The 24,388-nt window shown below is 37.7% G+C and overlaps 1 protein-coding gene across 1 annotated transcript in view; it reads right to left on the bottom strand.

Moving 5' to 3' along the window:
• LOC150078633 (solute carrier family 12 member 4-like) overlaps positions 1 to 24,388 on the bottom strand; it is a 643,041-nt gene that overhangs the window by 389,676 nt on the left and 228,977 nt on the right. The window contains exons 4-6 of the mRNA XM_090383812.1: positions 21,796 to 21,942; positions 4,412 to 4,466; positions 1,774 to 1,904 (exon numbers count right to left, since the gene is read on the bottom strand). Coding sequence (XP_090239938.1) covers positions 1,774 to 1,904; positions 4,412 to 4,466; positions 21,796 to 21,942 — 333 coding nt within the window. The remainder of the gene's footprint in view (positions 1 to 1,773; positions 1,905 to 4,411; positions 4,467 to 21,795; positions 21,943 to 24,388) is intronic.

Below are 24,388 nucleotides of genomic sequence, written 5' to 3'. Positions count from 1 at the left end.
AGTTTGGAGGAGTGTGATGACTTTTCGAGGTACATGTTCAACCTCTAGTAGTTTCCATAAGGCAGGCCGGTGGACACAGTCGAAAGCAGACTTAAAGTCAATGAAAACAATGACGGTTCGCTGTCCACACCGGATCCTCTCCTCCATCAGCTGACGAATGGCAAAGATTTGATCACAGCATCCTCGCCCGGGTCTAAATCCTGCCTGTTCTTCTCGACTGGTTTGCTCGCGATGTTTTTGCAGTCTTGACTGGATGATCTTCATAAAGACCTTTCCGATGATGGAAAGGAGGCTGATGCCACGGTAGTTCTTGCAGTCCCGGTTATCACCTTTCTTGTGGATCGGTACGATAATGGCTTTCCTCCATGTTAACGGAATTTGTTCAGTGCACCAGATGGTTCTGAGGAGTGAGTGTAGTCGGCGAAGCAGTACATCTCCCCCGGCTTTGATCGCTTCTGTGGTGACTTGGTCCACTCCTGGTGCCCTGCCATGCTTCAGGGATTGTATGGCTGCTTTCACTTCTTCTACTGTAGGCTCAACATCGACCATGGAGACCTCAGGGGGGTCGATCGAGAGTGCTGTTGCTGGCGGTCCCTGAGGTGGGTCGTGATTATACAAAGCTTTGAAGAATTCACTCCACCGTTGCAGGCGTTCGGATGGTGATCGCACGAAGGTCCCATCAGCATTCTTGATGTTGTCACTAGTCAATTTGGTCTTTCCACTCAGACATCTGAGGGTGCGGTACTCTTTTTTGGATGCCGCCACTTCAAGATCGTCTGCCACTTGGTTCCAGTATGCTTCCCTTTCTGCTGTCATTCTTTGTCGGACTTCTCGGTTTAGCTGGCGGTACCGTTCAAAGTCGACCAACTTTGCCTGTTTCCGTTTGTCCAGGAGGTCGAGGCACTCGTCTGATATCCATGGTTGCGTTCGACCATGGATATCAGAAGAAATTAATTTCATTTAATTTCTTCTAATGCCTTCCTCAGCATTTCCTTGAATTCTGGTATTAGAGATTTCTTAAAAGATAACTTCAGAATGGTATTTAAATGCTTTAAACATCCAAAAATGAGTGAAATTGGAATATATATATATTTTTTGGTTTGTTTTTGACTGATGCTGTATAAGCTTGCTTTCGTACATCATATGCCTCTACTAATGCTAAATGCTCTGTTTCAGTCTGTTTTATGGATCATATTCAGTCCCACTTCACCATCTGGAGGAATTCAAGACAGAAGACCTTGTCCTCTTCTTTCTCCCCTTGTTTTCCAATGAGGATTTAACTGTTCCTGCAGTTAAATCCTCATTGGACAATTCTTTGCTGTAAGACTGGAGCAAATTACCGAAACTGTCAGCTTCTATATCTTCCACTACAACATCATTGGGTACAGTCTACAGGAACATCATCAGCCAAAAAAAAGAACTTCATGCATCACCTGTCCAGCTAACTCCATCCAATATTTTGTCCAGTTCTTCTTTAACTATATTCTATAGCTGCCAACATTATTGAAATCTCATTCCATATTAAAAATTTCATCTGTTTCTTAATTCTGAAAGCCAGATGATTTAACACACTATTCATTTTCTTCCGCTAAAATGAAAGCTGTTAATCTAGACCTTCAAAATAGCCATTATATTACAAGATGCTAAATGAGTGAAAAAATATCACATGCACAACATTAAATTTTATACATTTTAAATCATGCAACACAATCAATTAATTCATATTAGATAGCTAACTCTTTTCTTGATTCAGAAATATGAAATTTTCCTTACCAAGAATATTTCAACTGCTCCTACTAGATACATTGCCCCTGCCAAAGTAGTTGCTATATAAAACATGATTCCTACTGCTCCTCCAAACTCTGGTCCTAGTGATCTGGAAATCATAAAGTATGATCCACCAGCTGAAATATAAAAAGAAGTTTTAATTCTGGTAGTTAAAATGGCACTATAATTTCAGTAAAGAATTTTACAGCATTATTCAAAATTTAGTATAAATTTAAATTTTCCCATTTTTTAAATTGAATTTCAAAATTAACTTTAAAAATATAAGTAAGTGCACTTAAAATTTATCATACTTATACAAGAGTGATTCAAATGAAAACCACAAAAGCTGTATAAAAATTTTTCGACCAAACAATAAGCAATATTTTTCAATTTTGTTCCTAAGTAAGATCTATTTCCTTTGGCACTAATGAGATTATTTCTTAAGAAAAGAATTTATTTTGACCTTGATCTCTTCATCTGACAAGAAATGGCACTCAGTGGATGTTCGCTTCTTGGAAAGAAAAGGCAAAAAATTATTTGGTACAAGAGATTCATCAACTGAATTTTGAATCTCTTGGTACAAATTTTAGAGATGACACAAGGAATTTAAATGAACCTCTCGTATCATCTCCAAAAAAGGACAGCAATAGCAGCATGCAAGCAAGCACTGTCATGTACCAGGTATATCACCCTAACAAACATCAATGTTTGTACCAAAGTGCTGATTTTAGTTTATTGATAAGCATACGGTGTGTTACTCTTGTTTCTCCTCCTCTGTCTGTGATGCTTGAGTGCAAAATTTTTTTTGTATAAAAGTTTCATACAGTATCACTACTTCTGCTGTTGCTTTATGGTATATACAGGGTGATTCACTACCAGTGCGACAAACTTGCAGGAGGTGTAGGGGGCACAAAGACGAATTGGAATTACATAGCATTGCAGGGTCCGAAATGCCTTCGCCATGCTGTAGAGGACGTTGAACGGGAGGTCGCGTGAACAGCGATCCCCATTTGCGAACCGTTTCTGTTGAAGAGAAACCAAGTAGCAAAAGTCCTCCGGAGTGGATAATCCGCAGGCTCCAATGATTGGATGCATTGAGATGGTATGAACTCATTTGGTTTGTTGACAGTATCCTCCATACAGTGGATTGGGAAATACCCAATCGTTGGCCTATTGCTCGAGTACTCATACTCAGATTGCCTTCTGCAAGACGTAGGACATTCTCCTCATTGTCTGGCATCCTCGTCATTCGCTCTCGATTCATGGTACCTCTCATGAAACAACCAGTCTCACGTAACCTTCTGCGCACACGTGTGAAAATTGTATGATGAGGAGCACGCCTGTGCGGGAAACGTTCCTGGTACAAGCACAGAGCGGCGCGCCCATTACAGTCCGCAGCTCCATACACGAGGTGCATGTCGGTCAGTTCAATGTTTGAATACTCATCCATCCTACTGCCTTGGGAACCGGTTCGCAAATGCTGACTTCCAGCGGGATCGCTGTTCACGCGACCTCCCGTTCAACGTCCTCTACCGCATGACGAAGGCATTTCAGACCCTGCAATGCTATGTGATTCCGATTTGTTTTTGTGCCCCCTACACCTCCTGTAAGTTTGTCACACTGGTAGTGAATCACTCTGTATAGTGAATCTAAGATTCATCAGTGAATAAGGTCTCTTATTCCCATTAACATCATACAAAGTACAAGAGAAACAGAAACCTGTATCAACTCACAATTTCTCCAGTTCTAGTGTCAAGCATCATGCACATACTTTTCAAAAGTGCAGCTGTTCATAAACCAAGTTTGTGCTGAACAAATAGATATCCATCACTTTAGCTGCCCCTTCAAGGATAACATGACAATTTCTAACAGAGACTCTTTCAATTGCACAATGATTTGCTTGCACAGGTCATGGAGACTCTCCAGAGTGTTTTATATTAAATCAACATTACATGTACTTTGTACCAAAGCTCAAAAAAGAAAAAAAGAAATTGAAAAGAAAAAGTACAGTCCACAACACAGTCTGATAGATAGGCCTTATAACAGTGTTAATTTAGAAATAAACAATTTTTGTTGCATAAATATTATGATATCAAAAAATTAATGAAACCATTAGTAACGTCTCTTGATGATAATCTGAATTACCAATCTTCCAACAAATTTTACTGATACTAATAATGACTCTGAATTATGTACTAGAAAGTCATCAGCATTTGTCTTGATAAAAATTGCAATCTGATACATGGTCAGACTCCTCCCTCATAGAACAGGCATTGTGCATAACAGTTTGGCTCAATAATTATTCCTCAAATTTCTGCATTTTATAAACTGCACTAAATTTTATTTATAAATTTAGATTTATTTAGATACAAGAAAAAAAAATTAAATTAAAACTAAAAAATGAAACAATTTAAAAAACTAAGAAATATATTATTTTACTAGTAGCACGAAGAAGCCTGATCTGCATAAAAATTACAAATCAATTTAACATTAATGTAATATCAAATTTTTCTACTGAAATAGATTTACTTATATACCAATAATGTCTCAATCTGATCATCAAATTCAGACATTGATGAAATCAAACCCTTAAAATTTACATGAAAGATAAACTTTAAGGCTTTACCCAGTAATGCAATCTTACCTGGCACTATACCATTGGTTGCTATGGCACTAAGGGAAATGCATGTGGTAAATGTCTAGAAAAATACAAAATAAAGCAATGAAACTGATAAAGCTCAATATCCAGATTTACTTAAAAAATATAATTTTTTAACAGTAAGATTTATAATATCCTAATTTTATATGCTAATTTCATTTTTGAATAAAGATAACTTGAACAAGATAAAGATATCTGGTATACATAAATTGAGTTAATTTATGAAAATTGTAAGAATGAATTCAAAAATTCAAACAATAAAATTATAATTTATCAAGCATCATATTTAAAAGTTAGTAAAATAATTTAGCAACGAATATATAGATATGTTTTAGGCAATTTCAAACAATAAAATAAGTTGGAAATGTCAAGATAATGAACACAAACGATTATATAAAATAAAACATGACAATTTGGTGTAGAACAGAACAGAAACTTGATTATTCAAAACAAAAACACCACCTGTCTCATTTTAGCCTTTATCCACCATTTTGTTAATGCACTCTAATACTCAGTTACAACAGTTTTAAACTAATTTAGCGAGAGAGAGAGAGAGAGAGAGAGAGATAAATCTTTAGTTATTATTAACCATAGGGTGCAAGGAAACCTGAGGCTTAGGCTGCACTAGACAAAAAAAAAAAAAAAAATTCTGAATTACCCCGAGAGAGAGAGAAGTAGAAGGGAATCACCAAGAAGGAGAACAATGATGATATCCAGCTCAGGACCCTGGGTGTGCCAAGCCCATACTCATCAGATAGGAGCCCCTGGGGTTATTGAAACAACCTTTGATTGTAACTGTTAAAAGGTTAGATAGTGTGCACTTTTTCTTCATGGCCAAAAGGCCAGGGGTTTATTAAAGTATTAATCATATAATGCTATATGAACAACAGAAAGAAGCAGAATATTATAGTTTTGCATTATTGTAGGCGCCTCCATAGCCAGGTGGGCAGGAGCAGCAGTGCATAGCACATACTTCTTGATTAGATCGGGGTTCGAGTCCGTGACCACCAAATATGGAGGATGCGGAAAGGTCAGGGAATGACCACCGCATATCCCCGGAGCAATATGGCCTTAGTTGCTAATGCTTAAAAACCAAAATAACAACAACAGCATTATTGTCATTATTGTAATTTTAAGTATAAAACTGTACCATTTTCTACCCTATATTTTTTTTTCTTTTTTTATGTGAACCCCAAACACGAGAGGTATTAGAACCTATAGTACTTAGTACCATGCTTGGGTTGGAGGTTGAGAAGACGAAAGAAGATATTTGTTGACATTGGACTTCTGTAGATTGTAATTTTCAGGAAATACATATGAAGGAAGGTTGTTCCAGAAAACGGCAGTTGCATGAATAAACGAGGAAGGTGAAAAGTTGGTTCTGTGAGTTTCAAGTTGGACAGTAAATGGATGTTGGCTGGTGGCAGCACGTGTTCGGACTGTTTTGAAAGAGAGCGGGAATTATAGAGGCCAATTCAGAAGAACAGTGCCCATGGAAGTAACTGTAGAAGAGTCATGCAGCAGAAACAGTACGTCTATGAGAAAGTGAGTGGAGAGACTCTGTAAGAGATGAATCATTAATTAACCTAACTGCCCTCTTCTGAATGGAATCAAGAAGCCTGAGAGAGGTTTTGGGGGCACCACCCCAGATGTGTGAACAATATTCCATGGCAGGGCGGATTTGCGATTTATACAGAGTGAGCAGCTGTTTCGAAGAAAAGTAATGCCAAGAGCAAAAGAGAAAACCAAGTTTTTCAGATGCAGAGGAAGCAATATTTGTAATGTGCTTGTGCCAAGAGAGATTAGAAGTCAGGGTAATCCCCAAAAGAGAAATATCATTTTGCCTAGAAATCGGAGTGTCACTAAAGATAAGCATAGGAGCAGAAGAATCCTTTTTGTGAGATATAAGACAAGACTGAGTTTTAGAAGGGTTGAAATCAACTAAGTTGTCTTTGCCCACTGGAGAATTACCTGAAGATCGGCATTCAAGGAACTGGTAGCAGATTTTCGAGAAGTTGAAGCTGATTGAGCAGGACAAGGTTTCTCAAACTTGAAAGTGGAATGCAATGTGCTATCATCAGCAAAACTATGGATAGGATTTCCAGTCAATGGAAGAAGGTCATTAATATACAAGAGGAAAAGAGTGGGGGGAAGAAGTTAGAAGACAGAGAGCCATCTACCATCACCCTCAGTGAGCGATCAGAGAGAAAACTGGATAACCAATTATAAACATAAGGATAAACGTAAGCCAGAATATCACCAGTGGATCGACACTGACGGAATCCATACTGGCGATCATTGATCAGACGGAAGGTTTCTAGGAAGTTTAAGAGTTGGCAGTTAATTGATTTCTCCATTACTTTAGAAAGAGTAGAAGTAATTGCAATGGGACAATAATTGGATGGGAGGGATTTGTCACCCTTTTTAGGAACTGGCTGGATATGAGCAAATTTCCAAGCAGAAGGAAAAACACCTTTGGAATAAGAAAGTGAAAAAAGGCGGCAAAGAATAGGAGTAAGTTCAGGAGCACAGGTTTTGAGAACAAGTGGAGAAATACCATCAGGACCTGGAGCTTTCTTAGCACTAAGATTCATCAAAATCCTTCTGATATCCTTTTGATGGAAGACCACAGGAGGCATTGAATGGAGCATGTTGGGAATGGTGGGAGGTGTTTTACCAAGATCATTAATACATCAGCTGGAATCAAAATGGGGTGCTAGCAGGTCAGCTTTATCCTTGGCTGAAGCGACAACAGAACCATCTGTTTTGGACAGAGGTGGGAGCAGAGACGGGCAAAAGTTGCGGCCAATAGCTTTGACAAGAGACCAGAATGCTCGGCTACCATTAGGGCAAGAAGCAAGTTTTCTACTCTTAGTCTGTTCAAACTCTAGTTTGGACTGATTAATAACTGCTTTACAATTGTTGCAAGCTTTGGTGTAGGCAGAAAATGAAAATGAAGAATTAGAAACAAGCCAATTATGATATGCACATTCTTCTCTTGAACAGCCTTAGCACATTTATTGGAAAACCAAGGATTAGATAAAGGACGAGATTTTAAAGTGGAGTGTGGGATAAAGGATTCCATTCCTGCAAGAATAATTTCACTGACACGATCTGAGCAAACATTGACATCAGAAGTTTTGAAACAGTAATCTGACCATGGAAAAGAAGAAAAGAAATCTCGCAGATCATCCTATTTTGCATTCTTGTAATGCCAAACAACACGAGGTTGGGAATAGCCATGAGATAAAGGTTCCATTGGAGAAGAGACAATCACCAAGTTGTGATCTGAAGTGCCTAAAGGACCTCTCACTTCGACTGTGTACTTAGAAGGGTTGTTTGTGAGAAAAAGATCAAGCGTATTGGCTGTATGATTAGGATTGTCCGGTATTCTTTTAGGTAAATGAACAATCTGTGCTAGGTCATTAGTAATTGCAAAAGCCTCAGCATCTCGACCTGCTGGGTCGGTGTGACTAGAAAACGGAAGCCAGCTGGAGTTGTGAACATTAAAATCACCAAGGAAAATTACTTCACTGTTAGGAAAGTTGGACTGGAGAAAGTCAAGTTGCAAAGAGAGGAAGTCAAAGAGCTCCAAGTGATTAGTGGAGTTGGGAGAACGGTAGAGACAACAGATGAATTTGACACAATGAGGTAGAGAGATTTTAAGCCAGAGAAGATCAAAGAGAGGAGATTCCAAATTACCAAGTCTCTGACAGGGAATATCAGAATGGGCATATGCACAAGTACCACCTTTGAGGTGAAAGGAATCATACAGCAAATAATTTGGGCATCTGATATGAGCAGTAGTTAAATCAACCAATAACTGAGATTCTGTCAGAAAAAGTACATGGGGTTTGGCAGACTGCAAGTAGAAATGGACATCGTTGAGATTAGAATTGAGACCACGTATATTTATGAAATGAATTAGGAAGTGCTTGGGAGGTTTAGATCTTTTCGCAGATAAGCTTGCTCTATTAGTTTGATAATTCATGGTGTATTCAATAGTAAGAAAAAGTGGGTGGGACATGCGTATGAAGTAATGAAATTTTTGGATATGGTGTACACGTGGTAAGAATATACCCAGATCCTTGACATAACGTGGCCTCGACAATGCTCTCTGCATACACACTACTAGGACTCCCTCCAGTCACTATCTGGCAGAGTAGAGGTAGCAAGATTATACACTAGCTGATCCGGAAGCCTCCTAGAGAGTTACCAATAGGTTCGGTCCGGTGTACTAACTAGCGGCCGGCCTGCGAACACCGTTTTAGAGCTGTACCCTCGAAATGTAAGGAATATTGGATCTCGCCACGACGTTCATCATAACCTCAAAAGTCATCAATCATACTGTATGATGAAAGAGATAGGGAAGGGTTGACCCGAACTTAGCTCTAGAGACTAAACATGGGTTCCACCACTTCAAGCCTCCAATAAGCAAAGTAGTGGTATTTCACCAGTTGATGAGAGTCATCTACCACCTAGTACTGCCCGGTAACATAGAGAGATGGCGTTGCTCCATGTGGTGTGGGCGCCACACCTCGACCCCTGCTTACGTTGGTTCACACCTGGGTGGTCACCCACCATATACTTGTGCATGGAGGTTATACTCAAGATTACTAACAGTCCCACCATCGTGAAGTTGCAAGCAGAGGATTTGGCTGTCACAGACTGTCTGAACTTCGCCGAAATTGGGTCCACTTGACTTGAGTGTCACCCGAATATCAGTTCCATCTGTGTTTTAGACTCCCAGGTAGCAAGTACAGCTTGTCTGGCATATCTGGGAGAATGTCTGACAACCTCAAGGACTATATAAATAAAGTGCAAAGTTATTGTTACTGATAACATTTTTATTATTTTCAGACTTTTTACAATGACATTATGCCCAGTTTTCAAAGACAAGAATATTTGGATTCAGTGGCGTAACTATGCCAATGAGGTGCACTGGGGCCCCCATGACCAAAAGGGGGCCCACTGCCCTCCTGTCCGAAACAGAAAAAAATTTAATTGAGTAAAAATATAAGCTTTTTAATTATGTTTATGATAAAATTTACTGTCTATAAACAATTTTTTTCACACGAAGCATGTTTATTGTTAGCTAGCTGCACAGCACAAGTGAAACTGCAATGAATAGAAGTGAAATGGTATTAGCATAGCCTGCTGCTTCCAGGGCAATTTTTAAGGATTTTTTAATTTTACCAATACAAATATTTTCAGTGGGGGGCCACACTAAACTTTGCAGTGGGGCCCACTTTTTCTAGTTACGACACTATTTGGATTGATCATTTTTCAACAAAATTTGGTAAATGACGGAAAAAGTTCTGATTTTATAGTTGCACGCTGTCAAACTACTTTTTAGAAAGCTTTTGGATATGGTTGGTCATGGCCATTGTATCTATTGGATTGTGAGAATTATGAAGAATTAAGAGGATAAAGCAAATTTGCCATTTTTGGTTAGCCACAAAATACCCATATATTAAGAAATAAATAGATTTAAAACTTTTGCATATTTTTTTAAAATTTGTGTACATAAATGTTTCTTTCAATCAATGCTGTTTAAACTGTTTAGCTAAAAAAATTTTAAATATAGTTTAGTGCTTAGAAAAGTAAATTATTAAAAATACAAAATAAAAAAAAAATAACTAAAAGATAAAAAATGAAATATCTAATATCTAGTTCATGAACTACTTCAGAAGTTCATGATCTATATATCATACATTGGAGATAACAGCATTATTGTGATAATCCTGTATCAACAACAGCAAGCAAGCAAACTGCAAAGGCTGAACAGAATAAAATGCAGGCAGGAAGTTCCAAAAATAGTGCACACTGCATGTATGAAGCCACACAGGTGCAGTGTACAGTACTAATTATACTAGTTGCTGCAATTTGGGAGCCAGTAACAGATGGATTTTTGCCAGAGGTAAGTACTTCCACACATTCTACTTCCACTTCAACATTTCTACCATGATCTCTTTTTTTGCCAAAGAGTTTTAAAATGGATGAATCCAAGATGTCAGTTCAAGAAATGCATGAGGATCAACACTCATGTCAAAATAACTGTTAAAAGACACGAAACCTTACATGGTAATATCCAAATAAAGTTTAAGACATTTAAGCTGTTCTCCATCTTTTATAGCGCAGGAGAACAGCATAATAAATTGTCCTGCTGTTCTCCTGCCCTATAAAAGGTGCTAGCCAAGATAATACAGTCGGATCTCTATATAACGAAATCGATCGTTCCCTTGAAAAAATTCATTATACAGAAATTTTGTTATAAAGAAATATGATCTTTTCAATAATGAAAAATACTGTAAATTCAGAAATATAGTAAAAGATGGGAAAGAAGTGGGAATGAATAAATTTTCTAACATTTTAAAACAATTTATCAATATGTACATATTAAGAAATGACTACTTACATGATGCCCACAATTTATTAGTACACTTTTAAGAATTGTCGTAAAATATTTGGTTATTTTTTGTTGTACACCGGATTCTACTGTACACCGTTCGTAAAAACTGTTCGCATTTGTTTAAACTATAAACACGTGGATATATTTTGTGTTACATTTTCTTCTTACTGAAGGCCTCGATGCAAAGTTTCAAATGCTGCCAACATTTGTTTGGAAGGTTTAATATTGCCCTCATTTTCATCCAGCTCATCTCGATATTGTCACTAGTTCTTTAAATATGCTCCAAAATGTTGACGTCACTCAGGTATTTAGCTACTATGACATCATTATCAACTCCTAAAAATTCATCAAGAACAATTTCTCCAATGATCAAACCTCGCTTGGAACTCTTCCTAAGATTGCTCAATATCTTCTAGTAGTTAATCCTCTGTGTTAATTAGCATTTTAGCAAAACCTGATTTTGCGAAACAATTGTTAATCGTTGTTTCCATCACATCTTGACTCCACACTTTTGCCAACTGTGATATGCACATCCACAAATCTATAACAGAATCTATAGGTTGGTTGGTTGGTTTCTATTGTCAGTATAATTTTTTTCAGTATGTGTCTTCAGTAGTGCATTTTCAAATTCTTGACAATGCCTTGGTCCATTGGCTGCCGTTAAGATGAATTATTCAGAAGGAAGAAAACAAGCTTCACACTTGAAAGTTTCGAAATTACCAAGTGAAGGTGGGCAGGGCAGTTGTCAACAATCAATGCGATTTTTCTGTTTTCTTTCATCATATTTCTATCAAAATTCAAAATCCACTGCTCAAAAATTTCACTTGTCATTTAAGATTTTTTTTTGTAGTTGTAGTCCAACTCTAACAACTTTATTCCTTTGAAACATCGGGGTTATTTACTTTTTCCAATTACCAAAAGCTTCAGTTTTTCATTACTAGCCACATTTGCAACCAAGAGTGAAATTGTCTCCTTACTATTTTTACCACCTAAACATTTGTCACCTTTAAAAGTCGGGGTCTTGTTCAGAAAACATTTAAAAAATAGACATTTCATCAACGTTGAATATGTCTTTGGACTCGTAGCAAATTTGGACTTGCAGAATTTGCAGTATGGCATTAAGGGCAAGTTGCTGCAATGGATAAAGGGATGGTTGAGTGGGAGATGGCAGAGAGTGGTAATAAATGGATACTGCTCTATGTGGACTAATGTTATTAGTGGAATTTCCCAGGGTTCGGTGCTGGGCCCATTGTTGTTTTGTGTATTTATCAATGATATCAATGTTGGTTGGCAGAGTTGTTAATGGCAGTATGCTACTGCAACAGAATCTAGAAAAATTAGACAGATGGGCTGAGAAGTGACAACTGAAGTTTAACATTGAAAAATGCAAAGTACTGCATATGGGTAGAAGTAACCCAAGAGAAACATACCAACTGTGTGGAACTATACTCAACTCAGGGAGATGGAGAATGAAAAAGACCTGGGGACAATTGTGCAATCAGATATGAAGTTCTCTGAGCAGTGCAGACATGCTGCCAGAGCAGGTCATGGAGTTTTGTCAATGATATATAGGAATTGTTAGCAGAGACAAGGAGGTGATTATCCCTTTGTACAAGACAATGGTCAGGCCACAACTTGAATACTGTGTAGAGGTCTGGAGGCCTCATTTTAGGAAGGATGTAAAGTTGCTAGAACGAGTACAGAGAACGGCAACATTGGTGAGAGGAACAAAGGGGTGGGTACGCTTATGAAGAAAGGCTTAAGTTCTGCAAGTTACAGCATCTGGAGACTAAGCACCCGCGAGGTGATTTGATTGAGGTCTATAAGGCCTTGAATGGTTTGAGCAGGCTCAATGTTGACAGGATAGTTCTGTTTGATGAGTCTAAGAACCTGAGGGGGAATAAATTCGAATTGAGGAAAGACAGCTGTAGAATAGATATGCAGAAGTTTGCCTTCAGCTACCGGCGGGTAGCTGATTGCTGGAACAGACTTCCATCTGTTGTTGTGGAAGTTGATAGCTTATATATATTTAAGGCTGAACCAGACAAACATTTGGAGTGACTGGGTGGGTGAAATGGGAAGGGTTTTTTTTTTTTGTCTGATGCTGTATAAGCTTGCTTTCTTGCATCATATGCCTCAACTAATGCTAATGATTTTTTTCAAAACTGTTTCTTTCCAATGGGCATCGTCTTCTTCGATTGCAACTGCGCTTTCATAAGAAATAACTTTTTAAAGCAAGCCATGACACTCTTTAAATTTGTCTAGCCAACCAGAACTGGAGTAGATTGTTTTGTGCCCCAGAAAAGATGTGTACTCTATAGCCTTTTGTTTTATTAATAGCACTGATATCAGCATGTTTTGGTCTCGAATCAACTTCATCCCCTTAAAAACTGCTTCATCTACATTTTTCCAAAGGTATAATTTTGCATGCTTCTGACTGGGTTCTGTTTCCTTAAATAGTTTGAGAATCAAAACAGGGTTTTTCAGAATTGTTGACACACTACTTGCAGCAGGCACATCAGATTTTAAAGCGATTTCTTTCTTTTTTTTAATGCCACGATCTACACTATAAGCACTTCCACTTTTTCCACTACACTCAAGGATTTCCTCTTAGACATCGTAAGGTTACTTGCACAGCATTTAAAACAAAGCTGAAATTAGGGACCACTTGTAGCTACTATGTAAACAGAGACAGGTGAAATTTAGTGAAAGTGTGGATGACTCATTTCTTCAAAACAACATATGAATTTCTGGGATAAAGGAAAATCGCTCTCTCCTAATTCTCTAATAGGATGCTTATGGCAGAAAATAGGTTGATCAGAGCAAGTGCCCATGTCATAATCTTTGCCAATGGCAGTGGGCAGCTCAGCGGGCCTTCTCGGCATAGCAGTGTATAAGTTGTATAGGTTTTACTTCTTTTTAGCCATTGCTGACCCACTGCTGGGCAAAGGCCTCTCCCAAACTTCCATCTTTTTCTATCCCATGCTGTGTTTAGCCAGTTTCGTCCTTCAGGGTTTTAAGGCACCATTAAATTGTAAAATGTATTAGCTCTTAATTTGTGGAATTAAAGCCTTTAGCTATTAATAGCTAAAGCGATTAATGCTTAATCCTTTTAGCTCTTAATTCGTGCTTTCTACACCATCAGCTTTATTGCCTAAAGGCCAGAGGTGTGAACAATGTGTACCCAGGTCTCTCAAAATTAGTTCGTTATACAGAAATTTTCTTCATTATATGGAAATATTTTCAATGTAATGACCAAGGGGAAAGCAAGAAAAAGTTTGCTCCATAGAAAATTTCGCTATATGGAAGTTCGTTAAAGAGACGTCCAACTGTATTTGCATTTACATCTAATACACTGTTTATATATATATATATATATATTGCTTCTTAACACACTGTATTGTGATCCTACATAATTTTGTTAATTTTGGTTCTATATATTTTTTAATCAATTCATGTGCAATCTTTTAATACTAGTTTTTTTTTTTTGGTAGTTGTTGGCACATCAGCTTCTGTGGCCATAATGCACCTCCCAAGGTTTTGCAGTACTTTGATCCAAGCCCAAGGCGGGATTTGAACCCGCAACCTTTGGGTTGCTAGGCAGGCACTTCACCCACCCGGCTAGCCCGGTCGGCTTTAATATTAGTGTTTTCTAATATTTCATATCATCAACGTTTATCATTTTTATTCTTATTTTTATGTAATCACCTTATCAGGTGAATCCCTGGCTTGTAGCTGTGAAGGGAGTTGCATATGGCATTATACCTTAGGTATATAATAAAAGCTGGAAAGAAAAATTTACAGAAACATTACAACCAACCCAACCATTTAGAGGCCAACTTGATGATTTTTCAAAATCCTTGTGGATTTTGAAAAATCTACATTGCAGAGGCATACAATGCAAGAAAGCAAACTTCTACAGCATTAGCCAAAAAAAACCCCTTCCCATTCACTCATTCATTCACTCCAAAAGTTAGCATTAGCATTGGTAGAGGCACATGATGCAAGAAAGTGATCAGCCAAAAAAAAAAAAAAAAAACCCCTTCCCATTTCACATCCATTCATTCCAAATGTTTGTCTAGTTCTGCCTTGAATTTATTTAAGCTATCAACTTCCAAAAACAACAGATGGAAGGTTGTTCCAACAAGCAACTACCCACTGCTAAAGGCAAACTTCCGCACATATATTCTACAACTGTCTTTCCTCAATTTGAATCTATGCCTCCTCAGGTTTGTAATCTAAGCAAGAATCCTATCAGCACTGAGCCTGCTCAATCCATTCAAGGCCTCATACAATACAGATCAGATCTCCTCACAGGTGCCTAGCCTCCAGGCACTGCAACTTGCAGAACTTAATCCTTTCTTCATAAGAGCACACCTTTGTTCCCCTCACCAGTCTTGTTGCCCTTCTCTGTACTCATTCTAGCAACTCTACAGCCTTCTTAAAATGAGGCTTCCAAACCTGTATGCACTATTCAAGGTGTGGTCTGACCATTGCCTTATACAAGGTGATAATAACCTCTTTATCCCTGCTCCCAAAACTCCTGTATATCATTGACAAAACCCCATGACTGACGTACTTTAGCAGCCTGTCTGCACTGCTCAGAAAACTTCATATCTGACTGCACAATTATTCCCAGGTCTCTTTCATTCTCCGCTACTCTGAGAATAACACTACCCAGTTAGTACATTTCTCTGGGGTTACTGCTACCCATGCAGTAATTTGCATGTGTCAATGTTAAACTTCAGTTGCCACTTCTCAGCCCTTCTCCCCAACTTTTCTAGATCCTGTTGCAGTAGCATAATGTCATTAACAACCCTGCCAACCTTTGTATCATCTGCAAACTTCGATATTTAGCCTGATATACCTTCATCAATATCATTGATGAAATATACAAAACAACACCAAACCCTGGGGGACTCCACTAATAACATTAGTCCATGATATTGTTGTCAAACGGAAAGTAGAATTTAAAATCATAAGTAAAAAAAAAAAAAAAAAAGCAATCCCAAAGCACAGAAGCTAACCATGGCTACTTCCTGTGCTTTGGTATCAGCTTTTTTTTTTTTTTTTTTTTTTGCCTTTAAAAAATTTATGTGGAATGCAGTATTGTTTACACTGAAAGGACAGAATTCATGGGATATCTGGTTCCTGGGCAACTATCACCTGTCTTGCTAGTAGGCAAACCTACCGCTTTGCAGGTATATAGGTACACTGCATTCACGTAAACAGTAATTCAATGTCAGTATGGATAAATGTCATGAGTTAACAGACTTTGAAAGAGGGATGATAGTGGGTGCCCAACGCATGGGTCACTATATCACGTAGGTGGTACAGAAATTGCACTCACCCCGTTCAACAGTATCAACAGTGTATTGGGAATATGCCAATTCCAGAATAACATCTCATCATGGACAGCACTGTGGGAGGAGAAAGGTGGTGGATGAACATGGCCATCTGTCTCTCACTGTTTCAGCCAACCGGAGAGTGACAGTGGCACAAATCACCTCCGACTTTGATGAGGAAGGTGCCAGAAAAGTCTCCACTCAGACCATCAGGCGATCATTAGCCGCAATACATTAAGGGACCCATCAGTGTCCCATTGCTAACACCACGACACAGGACTCTACGCCTAAACTGGGCGAGAGAACATCAGCACTGGACCATGAATGATTCAGTTCCATTTCCAATTATTTCGAGTGAACAAGAGGGTCCATATCTGGCGGAAACTGCACAAGGCTATGCACCTGTCATGTTAACAAGTAACTGTTCAGGCAAGTGGACGGTCAGTAATGGTCTGGGGCGTGTTTAACTGGCACAGGTTCGGACCTTTGGTACATCTAGATGCATCCCTGAACAGTCCAGGTTACGCATCCATCCTTACAGACCATCTGCATCCCTTCATGGTCATCATGCACCCACAGAGCAATGGACTCTTCCAGCAGTACAATGCACCTCCCACAGAGCAGTGGTGACTAGAACATAGTTTGAAGAGCATTCTGCAGATTTCATCACCATGGAATGGCCTCCCCATTCACCAGACACAAACCCTGTGGATCATCCTTGGGATGCTGCAGAAAGGTCGGTTTGAGCTTTGGATCCTCCACCCAGGAATGCGACAGAATAATGGACAGCGGTGCAGCAAGCATGGATGGAAATATCTATGGAATGCTTTTGTGAACTAGTGGACTCAATGCCTCGCCATGTGACTGCCCTTATCCGGGCGAAAGGTGAGCCTACCTGTTACTAGGTATGTATCCCATGATTTCTGTCCACTCAGTATAATCTTTTATTAGAATTAGTTAATTCCCATGTCTTTCTCTGAAGAAATTATACAATAAAGAGTTACTACTACTAAACAAGAACTACTACTACTACTAAAATCATACATAAAAGGGGGAAAAAAATTTTTCTTTTATTAAATTTTTAGCTCCCTTTTGAATTTTGGTCTTAATATTTCTACATAATGTAAGATTATCATGTTAATAATGAATAAAATTTATTCCCTTTTAAATAATGTTGTTATTCAAATTGCATAATAAATGCATGCATTTATTATACAATTTAGCCATAACTAAATTGTAACAAAGTGAATTTCAGGTGATAACAAAAAAATAACAAGAATCTGTGCACAATACAACTTTTTGCTTGTCATTTTCATAATCAGCGTAAATAAGCTACTTTCAGTTTTAGCTGAAAGTAGCTTCTTTTATACATATTACCAAATAAAATTTAATTTTGTTAACTTGTCTAATTAGTATTAATTAATTAATTTTATATCAGAATAATAATAATATTAAAATATTATTAAAATAAAACAATATTTTAATAATATTAAAATACTATTTAACTCAACAGATCAGATCAATATCTGAGAAAGGTAGAATTTAGGGGTAGAATTTTTCTCAGCCTGGTCTGTGCTTGTTAACAGGAGAGACTGCTTCTACAGGGATGGGATACACTTAAATAGAAAGGGTGCAAGAATATTTGCTGATGCTATCGAGGCAGAGTTAGGTGGGTTGGAGAACTGCTAGCTTGGGTGGATACACAGACTAAAAGATTAACAGTAGCCGACGGCAGAGGTAAAAGAGATTCTTGCACCATTACTATTGAAATGCAATTGAGCAGCAGCCTGGAAAGCAAGGCAATGGGAATTTCCAGAACTGCTGGGAGTCATAGTGGAAAAAGTAAATTCATGGGCTGTGTTAGGATAACTAAGAGTAGAAACAGGTGCATGTATACTTGCATGTACACCAATGTTAGGAGTATAGTTAAATTCGATGAGCTTTAAGTGCTAGTCAAGACATCAAAGGCAGATATTGTTGGGATATCAGAGACATGGTATCACACAGACATAAGGAGTGCAGAACTGGAATTTGGGGAGTACAATGTGTACAGAAAGGATACAGGACAGGAAGGGAGGAGGGGTTATGCTATTAGTAAAGAAACACATAAAATCCAAGGAAGTGAAGAAGGTCAACATAGCTGGACAGTGCAGTGTTGAGTCACTTTAGTGTGACATAAGCATTGGGAGATCAAAACTGAGAGTAGGAGTGTGCTATAGGCCTAATGACTCTGATGAGTATAATAAGAAACTGTACAGGGAAATAGAGTGGGCCAGTAAATCAGAGAGTCTTATAATGGGAGATTTTAATTACCCAGATATTGACTGGAACTTTTGGGTTGGCCACTCACACATTAGCAAGGCTTTTGTAGATTTATTGGATGATTGTTTTCTACATCAGCATGTTTGGGAGGCAACTAGAGACAGTAATACACTTGATCTGATTATGAGTAGCGATTCTTCATGCATTAAGAATCTGCAGATAAAGGAACCACTGGGTGGCAGTGGTCACAGTGTGCTGAAGTGGGATTTACTCAAAGAGGTAACTACCATCATGGGTAAAGGGAAGGGTTTTTGCTTTCGTAAAGGTGACTACGGTGGTCTGAGACAGTATTTACATTCTATATGGTGGGACCAACTGATGATGTTACCAACAGAAAATTCAAATTGGGAAGCATTCAAAGAATTTATCTTGGAAGCTACTAGGCTTTACACACTAACTAAGAAATATTGTTCAAGGTTTAGGCCGAAATGGATCTCAGATGAACTAATGAGACATATGGCAGAAAAGAAAAATGCATGGGATACATATAAATTAATGGGTGACATGGACGTTTATGATAGATATAAGCTGGTTTGTAACCAAGTCACAAAGGAGATTAGGCAGGCAAAGGCAGATTATGAGAAATCCTTGGCAAAGGATGCAAAGAAAAACAACAAAGAATTCTTTACTTATATAAACTCTAGAAGGAAATGGATGAATCAGATTGGTCCACTGGATATTGATGGTTCAACTGTTGATGATCCTGCTCAGGTGGCTAACAAACTAAATGAGTATTTTGCATCTACATTCACCCATGAGGAGTTATTCAGGAAGGGGAATGCCAGAGGCGAGTTAAACTCTGGCAGTGAGCTAGATGATTTTGTAATAACTGAGGGGAAAGTGGAGGAGAAATTGTTGAGGATAAACATAAAATGGCACCTGAGGTGGATGGGATCTATCCAGTAATATTAAAGGAGGCATCAAAGGAAGTAAGCAAACCCTTAGCCATAATTACGAGAGCTTCTTTGGACTCAGGGGAGATACCCATGGACTGGAGATGTGCAAATGTGACCCCAATTCACAAAGGAGGATCAAATTGTTGTTTTTTTGGTTTTCAGGAGTATTAGCAACTAAGGCCATATTGCTCCGGGATATGCGTTGGTCGTTCCCTGGCCTTTCCGCATCCTCAGTATTTGGTGGTGACGGGCTCGAACCCCGGTCTAATCAAGAAACGTGTGCTACGCACTGGTGCTCCTTCCCACCTGACTACGGAGGTGCCTGGAGGATCAAAGGGCGACATAAGTAATTATAGACTTTTAGTTTAACTTCTGTTCCAGGAAAATTAATGGAGGCACTGGTTAAAGAAGCACTGCAGGATCATCTAGACAAAACTTCCGTTATAGCTCGGACACAGCATGGTTTTGTTAAGGGAAAGTCTTGCCTGACCAATTTGATTGGATAATATGATGTGCTCACAAAGGAACTGGATGCAGGGAATAACTTTGATATCATATATTTGGATCTTAGAGAGGCTTTTGATACTGTTGCACATGGAAGACTGCTGAAAAAATTGGAGCAGTGTGGCATTGGAGGAAAATTGCTGCTATGGATAAAGGGATGGTTGAGTAGGAGAAAACAGAGAGTAGTAATCAATGGACACTGCTCATCGTGGACTAATGTTATTACTGGAGTCCCTCGGGGTTCAGTGTTGGGTCCATTGTTGTTTTCTGTATTTATAAATGATATTGATGATGGTATATCAAGTTTAATGTCCAAGTTTGCAGATGATATGAAGGTTGGCAAGGTTGTTAAGGACACTAATGACAGAAGGCTACTGCAACACGATCTAGAAAAGTTGAGTAGATGGGCTGAGAGGTGGGAAATGAAGTTTAACTTTGACAAATGTAAAGTACTACATATGGTAAACAGTAACTCCTGAGTGACGTATCAACTCTGTTGTTGTTGTTATTTGGTTTTTAGGAGCATTAGCAACTAAGGCCATATTGCTCCAGGGATATGCGGTGATCATTCCCTGACCTTTCCGCATCCTCCATATTTGGTGGTCACGGGCTCGAACCCCGGTCTAATCAAGAAGCGTGTGCTACGTACTGCCGCTCCGCCTACCTGGCTACGGAGGCGGCATCAACTCTGTGGTACTACACCAGTGGTGGAGAACGAAAAGGACCTGGGGGTAATTGTGCGGGCAGATATGAAGTTTTCTGAGCAGTGCAGACGGTCTGCAAGAGTAGCTCATAGTGTCTTGTCAATGATATACAGGAATTTTTCTAGCAGGGATAAGGAGGTGATTATCCCCTCGTATAAGGCAATGGTCAGGCCACACTTTGAGTACTGTATACAGGTCTGGAGGTGTCATTTTAAGAAGGATGTAGAGCTGTTGGAACCAGTTCAGAGAAGGGCAACAAGATTAGTGAATGGAACAAAGGGTTGCTCTTACGAAGAAAGGCTTAAATTTTGCAAATTACAGTGTCTGGAGACTAGGCACCTGCAAGGTGATCTGATTGAGGTGTACAAAGCCTTGAATGGTTTGAGCATGCTCAATGCTGATGGGATTCTTCCTCTTGCTCAGAATAATCACCTGAGAGGGCATAAATTCAAATTGAGGAAAGACAGACATAGCATAGATGTGCATAAGTTTGCCTTTAACCAGCGGGTAGTTGGTTGGCGGAACAGACTTCCATCCTCTGCTGTGGAAGTTGATAGCTGAAATAAATTTAAGGCTGAGGTGGACAGGTATTTGGAACGAATGGAGGGGTAAAATTGGAGTGGTTTTTTTTTTTTTTTTTTTTTTTTTTTTCTTTTTTGGCTGATGCTGCATAAGCTTGCTTTCTTGCATCATATGCCTCTACTAATGCTAAAGGCCTTGAATGGTTTGAGCAGGCTCAATGCTGACAGGAAATTTCTGCTTGCTCAGTCTAAGAACCTGAGGGGGCACAGATTCAAATTGAGGAAAGACAGTTGTAGAATAGATATGCAGAAGTTTGCCTTTAGCCAACGGACAATTGATTGCTTGAACAGACTTCCATCTATTGTTTTGGAAATTGAAAGCTTAAATAAATTTAAGGCTGAACTAGACAAACATTTGGAGTGACCAGATGGGTGAAATGGGAAGGGGTTTTTTTTTTTTTTTTTTTTTGGCTGATGCTGTATAAGTTTGCTTTCTTGCATCATATGGCTCAACTAATGCTAAAGCTAAATATCTACAGATTCAACCAACCTTTTTTTCAGCTTTCTGAAAATAGGTAGTAGGAGAATATAATGATATTTAAATATTTTTAGTAACTTATAGAAAAAAAATCATTAAGATAATTAATAAAATAAAACATACTTACTACACAACAACACAAAAACACAGTGATAAAACCAACTAGAGCTCCAGCAGTTCCAACAATCCACACCAAACGAATGAAGAAAATCACTCCAAAAATATTCTGTATGCATGGCAAATACACTCCAGCAATTGTACCGAGATTAGCTTTCTAATGGAAAAAAGAAAGATTGTTATAATTGATGGAAAAATAAAAATAAAAATGAATAAGTAAGGTAAGACAAATGCACCAAAATGTGCAAAGCAGCAGTAAAGGATGCAAAAGTATATAAATATGTAAGAATAGATAAGTCTGATAAAGTTTGCATAGATGGAGGAGAAAATTGCACAAAGTGCCAAGGACTAGAAGGGTAAGGGTAGTAGAAAAAAGAAGTAATGCAGTTTTTAAAAAGGCAAAAGAATGTTAATATCCTGAAAGTTATGATGAATTAAGAAAATTATGGGCTGAATTGCAAAGCCAATTTGGAGGTGAAGGAACTGTAAAGGAAAAATATTAATACCAAATGATTGGTAGTAAAAAAGTAGAAGAGAAGTAAAATAAAGCCCGAAAGCAAAAAAAAAAAAAAAAAAAAAAAAAAAAAATAGCACATTTTTTAAATTTTATATCAGAATGATAATGATATTTAAATATTTTTAGCACCTTGCAGAAAAAATCATCAAGATAATTAATAAAATAAACACTTACTAATAAAAAATTAATAAAATAAACAATTAACACTTACTACACAATTAACCCCCTTACAAAACAATTAACACTTACTACACAATTAACCCCCTTACAAAACAATTAACACTTACTAAAACCCAGTGATAAAACCAACCAGAACTCCAGCAGTTCCAACAATCCATACCAAACAAATGAAGAAAATCACTCCAAAAATATTTGGGACTACATTGTCTATACTGTAAAAGAATGTGCTAATTTTTTTTTTTTTTTTGGCTTTATTTTACTTTTCTTTTACTGTTACAGACAAGTATAGAAATGCAGTTCCTGATACATAGTTAGGTATAGTCCCCTGATGAAATACCTAACTATGTATCAATATTTACTTCTGCTGACATCACACTTTGAATTTTTGCCTTCCCTATATTTGACCTATAACCAAATTTGCCCACCCATATCTGATGACAGCTTTACCACCTTTATTTTATTTAATCATTTGGTATTAATAATTTTACTTTACAGTTCCTTCACCTCCAAATTGGCTTTGCAATTCAGTCCATAATTTTCTTAATTCATCATAACTTTTAGGATATTAACATTCTTTTACCTTTTTCATATCTACATTAATTCTGTTTTCTAGTCCTTGACACTTTGTGCAATTTTCACCTCCATCTATGCAAACTTTATCAGACTTATCTATTCTTACATGTTTACTTATATATATATATATATATATACAAACACACGCGCACACACACACAAGATATTAATTATTTTTTTATTTCAAATGGTATAGCTTAACATAGATGAATAACCATAACCTTAATTTGTCCTGACTTGTATTTTATCAGTTTTTTAAAATATTTGGATATTAGTGAAAATATTGCACTTTATATATATATATATATACATATTTATATTAAAAAGGGTCACTGAAAAAAAATCTTGAAATTAATACTGCTTAAAATAAAAGATATAGAAGACTAGAAGTAGTATGTTTTCTACTTAAAAACAAATTGAGTTTTTTAATCCTTTAAAAACACAAAATTTAGAGTTTTTAAATGATCACCTTTGTCAGGTGGTCAGTGGTTTGCTATTTTATGTAGAGAATAAGATGAAGCTGCAGGCCAAAAGCAAGAGACTCTACAGAAATGGTGAATGGCAAGTGGACATGGAAGTCACCGGAGGAAAGTTTCAGGAGGTTTGTTTTTAAAGGAAAAGGGTGAGATTATGATAAGGTGAGAAAACTGATGTGAATCATGAGTTTCAACATTCAGTTTTTTTCATCAGGGTAACTAGTAGTAGTATTGTACCACCAACTGATGAAGCAGGTTGAATGTTGAAACTGTCATTTCATATGGAAGTATATGACTAAGCTACTGTTTACTAGCTATAACAAAGTGATGAGATGAGAATGGGTATGTGGTTATTGGATATCAATTGAAGGAGCTAAACTTAATTCATCTGAAAAATTGACCTGAGAATTGATGAAGGAACTGTCAGATAAACTGTGATGAGCCCACTGCCCATGCAAAAAGGACCTTTGAAAGCAATCAGGTTTGAAGAAAGTTTGGATCATCTTGGATAATTTGTAGGATAGAGATGGGTGTAGTCCTAGAAGTTAGGGTCAGTTGAAAGTCCAATTGACTCTAACCCAACAAGTCTAACAAATCCACCCCAAGTGAATCAATTTGTTGGACTTATTCTTACATATATAGTACAATAGTGCATAAAACCTTGGCTCTGTGTAACTGTGCAATTACTGCTTTGTTTAAAGATCTAGTGGTATGACTATATTAGAGTGCATATGAGAGCAGTTGAAATGAAATATAATATCAGCATTACTAAGGTGGGATGTGCTGAGATTGTTATCAATGGAAAAGAGCATTTAAGAGACATGGCCTTAGTGAAAACAGCCTCAACAGGCATGCCA

The sequence above is a fragment of the Mastigoproctus giganteus genome, chromosome 10 (assembly GCF_048544385.1).
Source record: "Mastigoproctus giganteus isolate SK-2022 chromosome 10, ASM4854438v1, whole genome shotgun sequence".
In the NCBI taxonomy this organism is placed as follows: Eukaryota; Metazoa; Arthropoda; class Arachnida; order Uropygi; family Thelyphonidae; genus Mastigoproctus; species Mastigoproctus giganteus.
The sequence above is the reverse complement of the archived record's forward strand: the minus strand, read 5'-3'. Positions and strand labels throughout refer to the sequence as shown.